Genomic DNA, 6,000 nt, shown 5'->3' on the forward strand with positions numbered 1-6,000 from the left:
AAAAAAAGCGAAACTGTTTTATTTGTTAGAACTGCAACATAAAGCTCCCGGAGAAGAGAGAAAAAAGAGAAAAATGGAATGGCAGTTAAAATGACTTAATAAAAACCAGTGCTTCCCAGCTAAAATTCATACCATGAGGTGTTCATTGCTCATTGTTATCCTTAATTTTTTTGGAAACAAATTGTCCAATAAAGTAAGAGATATTAACAATAAATGATTGATATAAATATAGCTCCAGACCTATTATAAGATTATGTTTGTTTGTTTGCTTTTATTTCGATTCCATCATACATATCATACATAAAAACAGTCACATGAAAAACATCGGTGAAAAAACAAGGAAAAACATTCGATGATGAATTCAGGACAACCCAATTAATCCTAAAAAAAGAATTAGTTTCCATTAGGGTCCGACGGTAGTTCAGGTAGTTTCATAATTTTCTACAATTATTTTGTTTGGTTAGCCTGAACTACTACTATAGACTTACTACAATTAAGGCAGTTTGGGAATTCCAGCATTTATATCACTCTCTATTCCACATTCATTGGTGCCACGAACAATCTTGAAAAAGCCTAAAATGTAAAGAAAAATAAAACCACATACGATAAGAGATGTACTCTATGTAAAAAAAAAAGAAAAAAAAAATGAGAGTAATGAAATAAAAGAAATGAAATAAGTACCATTATCACCCCAATCTGGATTCCAGGAGTTGGCAACAAGCCAATAATCAACACCATTCTCAACACCCCAACCAAGGATCCTGATAGCATGTCCACCTAACACACCTCCGGTCTCATGCTTGTAAACACCTAAAAAAGAAAGAAAAGGAATTAGATAAGCATTTAACAAACAATATTCCTACAGTATACAGTATGATATACATGAGAATCGATCTGCAGGAATTGTTATAAAAACTGAAGATTCGGGATATGATAGAAAGACGATATCAAAAAGCACATCTTGGTTTTCGTTTTTATACATTTAGCCAAATTTCCAAGAATAAGCATAAGCAAATTAATTCATCATCCTTTATAAGGTGGCAATCCTGTTTACAAGACAAACATATACACAAGATGCTCTACATAAACAAAGTCTTATTACTTTTGGAGTGGAGTAATAAATTGTCATTAGAAAAAAATCCTGATACTAACAGGACCTGAACCCAAGACCCTCTTTGGTAGACAAGCATCAAAACCGCCAAGCCACAACTCCACTCTATAGTGTTGATTACCTAGCACAATTGGTAGCCTATCTACTAGTATCAAGTACAATGATCATGGATGGATGGTAAATGCAATATCATATATACAGCAATAATATTACCAAAGTGAAAAACCTCAAGCAGAAATCATGAATAATTCATGAGATTAATTATGGCATAAATTAGGACATCATAGGGGGCACTATATAAGCATGGACATAGACGGAATAGGCTGTATCAACAGTTTTTTGGCAAGCCAGCTTGTGAGCAGCAAATGTTTAGATTTTAAGTTGTGGACCTGAAGCCCTTGGTTCGACCACTAAGTTATAGTTAAGAAATAGGTCGGCTATCTCAATAATGAATCTCTTATTCATGATTTCTCTCCAAGATTTGGAGTAATAACAATTTTACCAGACTATAGATTGTTCAGCAGCTATACTTCACATTGCATGCTTACCTGATTTGTAGGTTGGAAAATCTGCATACACAGTGAAGTCTGCTTCTACTGGTCCATTGGTCATTATCTCCGTCATAATTTCTTGTACTCCAGAAACTTGATAGGCTGTAGCACCTTTAGGCGATAAAGAAATGTTTTTATGTAGATTTAGAAATACCCGTAGAACCAAAAGATCTGAGCAGAGTTGTTAAGAGATGCAACTAAAGACCGTAAACGATGGTATGACCTCTATTAAATGACACTTTTGACCTTCGTGTTAGACAGACGATGTATTCTTCATACATGAACTAACAGACTGTACCCATATAATATATCAATATGGATTTACAGCGTTTGCGAAGTTTTATATATATAAAAGAACTACGAATTTAACAAAATGTGGATACAATATCTTGCCCATTGACAACATAAATTTAAAGCCTAGTGAAATATTTTATTGTGCAGTACTTACCAAATTTCTTATCATCATCGTACTTGACAGAGTAGCCACTCTCACAAGACCTGGAACATTTTGGAGTTGGTTTGCTATCGCCACATGGTTGAAGCTTTCCAACGACATGATGGTCACATGATGGGATGAGGTATGGCTGACAGCCTTGACTGGTGTTGTAATTACCCCCCGTTACAATTCCGTGATTTTTCCAGTAGTTCCAAGCTTCAGGAGGATATCCACCATTGCATCTGTAATCAAAATTAGATCACTAGATAATGTTTGAGACTTTCTAACGAGTGTTACGCACTTTAAACATTTTTGTATTTATTTTTATTTTTTTATTTATTTAATTTCTGCCATATACAATACAAAGAAAAAGACCAACGAAATATAAAGGCAAGGAAAGACCAAACATGCTAGTTGGTCAACCCAGAACAGTGTACAGAAAAAAAAGAATTAAAAACATTCTACAATTAAAGCATCTACAAGAAAGCGACCAAATACACTACAAACATTTTCAACATAATCAACAATTATTTAAAAAATAATTCACACTGAACATGTCAATTTTAAAGAAATACCAATAAACAATATTATAAACAATCATTTTGATAAAGATTTGTAGTTTTGTTATATTGAATTATGGAATGCAATGCCATGTGTTGTATTGTCTCACTTTATTTACCCTTTGGTAAGGACACTAAATGAAGAATAAAACAATGTTTTCTTGTTTGTCCCAATAAAGGTGAATTTTAATTGAATGTTTGCAGCTAACTTAACTTTCTAAAAGTGTTGCTGTAAAGTTTAAACCAGTAGAAATACCCACCCAGCACCGCAGCTGCTACAGCAGGTTGTCAAATCTTCTGCAGAGATGTGGAAATTTACTTTTCCTCCTGAGTGGATACAGTACCTATCAGACATTGATTCAACTGCACCGAATGCCTACAACAATCAACAAACATTTGATAATAAATACTAATAATAATACATAATACTGTAGTTAATTATGTGTACTTTAGTTGTGAAAGTCAATAAGTTATTTGTAGATTTAAAACCTAGGATACTTAATGGATGCTTAAAGATGTATTGTCCACCAAGAACATGAAAAAATAAAAAAAAAAATAAAATCAGACTTTGAATAGGTTATTTTGTAGTTTTGATAAAGTTAATCACTTAAAAAAAAACCCAAAATAATGTTTTCAATTAAAAAGACAAAATGAATGATTAAATTCAACAAAAAATTGAAAAAAAATTGTTTCAAGGGGACACCATATCTTTAAACATTAGTGCTCAAAATTGGGGAAGGGGAGGGGAGATGGAGGGGGAGAAGAGGGCTTAAGTTTAATCTACCTCTAAGTAACAACAATGGTTATAAGTAGATTTGTGAGTGTATATAAACTTGTATGTTCACTTGGGTTGTTCCAACGCCACCTCCCCCCCCCTGCCTTTTACCCGTCCCTTCACACTTCTCTCACACTTACCCAGCAAGACCCACATGAGCCCTGATCACGAACTTCCTTAATGGTGGGGCAATTAGACCACTGGGTTCGACTGTCAAAGTTTTCTGGTAGATCGCCAACAATGACAGATTTCCTGGGCAGCTTCATGCTTTCAGGAACCGGTAGAGCTCCCATCATTCCCTTGATTTGCTTTATTGTCATGCCTTCAAAATTCCTGTTGTGGCCAGCCTGTAAAAGATTATAACGTTTGTGAAACATCAGAGATATTATATATCTAAAAAGAGTCAAGTGGCTAAGCGGTTAGGGCAGGGGGCGCCGCAAACCATAGATATCCAATTGGCACAGGTTTAAGACACTCCTCGACCATTGTTGTAGAACAAGTCTTCTCGGATAAGGACCTAAAATTGGAGGTCCAGTGTACACATCTGGCTCATTTAAAGAACCCAGTACATCTTTCGGAAGAGTAAAGGGTTATACTGGTGTACTGGTCCATTCAGCCCCAGTCGTGGACAGACGAACAGGAGCCGTTTGGTGGCAGCACTCGAGACGAAGGGACCCTTAGGGGAGAAGAAAGTTATGGCATGTTTTGTCCACACCTGTGATTCCCGATTTACATTTATGTTTAATGCACATTAGTACTCACAGTCAAGTTTGCCATTCTAGTATTTCTTTTTTTTTTTTAGAAACATTTGAGTCAAAATCTATAAATACTACTAATTTAATAGCTTAAATAATATAAATTTTGTAAAATTTACAATTTGTAACTGTATGACATATCATCGGCCGGTTTAGAATTTATTCCGTGCGTGATGTTTATATAACATATTGAAGATATTTTCAATGAGCATATTGTTGTATTAAGTGGACATTTCTCATCAATTAAGCAAGGGGAAATATGTTTTAATATACAGCCAGCACCTACTCAGGGAGAACCCCTATTAAGAGGACACATTAATAGGTGTTCTACAACTGTATTAATTGGTATACTTACTTTCCAAGTAGTGTTGATATAGTTGATGTAATTCACCATATCTTTCGACAATGGTTTTAACCCATATAAAGTTTTGGCCTGAACCATGCCTAAGCAGGCTACAGCAACGAAAATCACAATCTTCATTTTTTATCTGTTGACCAAAACCAAAATGATTTAAATATAAATACAATTTTTAGCTACAATGCAGGCCCACATTAGACTTAGATCAATTCACTTTCACAAAGAACCAACCATGCAAGGAATTAAAAATTGCAAAGTCGACACGCGAAATTGTCGAAACAAAATAAACTGAACAAGTTAAGTCAATATGAGTGACTGAGAGCGACTAGTAGCGTCAGTTTGATGTTACCATATAAGCGCTCGACGTGGGACTGGTTCCTATACAAATACGATTCGCATTGTTCATATATGGTATGATAACCATGCCTAGTTACAATCAATTATCATCAGTTCCAGTGTCAACAAATGCACTCGCAATCCAGTTCCTACATATAGGCCTACTACTACTAGGCTAGTTCCTTTCAATTGAGTGAGTTGAGAATTTGTCATAACTGCTTAGGAGTTTGTTTTTAAGCTGGCAGTGCTCCATAAAATACCAAAGTTTTTCACAAAAGTAAAACGATTGATATCAATCATCAAATTATGGTAAACCGCACCAAACACTGGGTGCGTCACTGTCCAGGAAGAGAATGTTTTAATAATTATTTATATCATTTTTTTGCAAAGACTACTACTACATGGAGAATATTTCTCCTTGATGCATGCCATCGATCGGTAGGTAACAGCAGCTAAGTATTAGCAAAAAGACCTTAGAACTTATAAACTAAAAGGGGCCTACTGTACTACAAAGAAATATTATTATACTCTATGAAGAATGATGATGGATTCATGGTGCACGGCGGTGGTTGGTGTAGACACCCGTGTAGACAATCATTATCAGTAGTCACAGACAAAAAATACACAGTCAACTTTCCTCTCTGTAGGCCCTACGTGCCACTCAATTTCAAACAAGTCCCACCGGCAGCAGTGGAAATAATTTGCCTACATAGAAAACAAAGCAAGTCTGAACTGATACATACCGATGTTCCACCAACAAAAAAGAAAACTCAACTGCGAAACACCAGTCCGAGTCGAGAAGAGTCATGTGATGAATACACATGTGATCCAACTCACGTGATACTACTAAACTTAAAAGCACGTGATAAAATCACTGACGTGTATCGATAGTGATAATTAATACTGCACTTGAGCACAGTGGTAATAGATAGGATTTAGTTTACCACAGTGTTTATTTTACCACTATGCGCTACTATACCCATTTCGGTTGTACTTGAGCACAATTACCACTGTGCGCTACAATACCCATTTTGTTAATTTTTTAAATTAATATAGATCGTCAGAATGCTCGGGAACCCCTATTTTGCATTTCATTTTGTGTTTGTATCATATGTATG

At 35.3% G+C, this 6,000-nt stretch overlaps 1 protein-coding gene across 3 annotated transcripts in view; it reads right to left on the bottom strand.

The window, feature by feature from the left end:
* Positions 1–5,756, bottom strand: part of LOC144841306 (cathepsin B-like) — a 70,521-nt gene extending 64,765 nt beyond the window's left edge. Inside the window, exons 1-8 of one of the 3 annotated variants that reach the window (XM_078697594.1) lie at positions 5,626–5,756; positions 4,544–4,676; positions 3,574–3,780; positions 2,919–3,034; positions 2,111–2,340; positions 1,660–1,773; positions 682–810; positions 488–573 (exon numbers count right to left, since the gene is read on the bottom strand). In XM_078697594.1, coding sequence (XP_078553720.1) covers positions 494–573; positions 682–810; positions 1,660–1,773; positions 2,111–2,340; positions 2,919–3,034; positions 3,574–3,780; positions 4,544–4,669 — 1,002 coding nt within the window. In that variant the 5' untranslated portion in view covers positions 4,670–4,676; positions 5,626–5,756 and the 3' untranslated portion in view covers positions 488–493. Of the gene's footprint in view, positions 1–464; positions 574–681; positions 811–1,659; positions 1,774–2,110; positions 2,341–2,918; positions 3,035–3,573; positions 3,781–4,543; positions 4,677–5,625 lie in introns of all 3 variants that reach the window. The other 2 variants (XM_078697593.1, XM_078697592.1) reach the window with 2 other exon arrangements.
* Between the last annotated feature and the right edge of the window lie 244 nt (positions 5,757–6,000).

This window comes from Antedon bifida, chromosome 4 (assembly GCF_963402885.1).
Source record: "Antedon bifida chromosome 4, ecAntBifi1.1, whole genome shotgun sequence".
In the NCBI taxonomy this organism is placed as follows: domain Eukaryota; kingdom Metazoa; phylum Echinodermata; class Crinoidea; order Comatulida; family Antedonidae; genus Antedon; species Antedon bifida.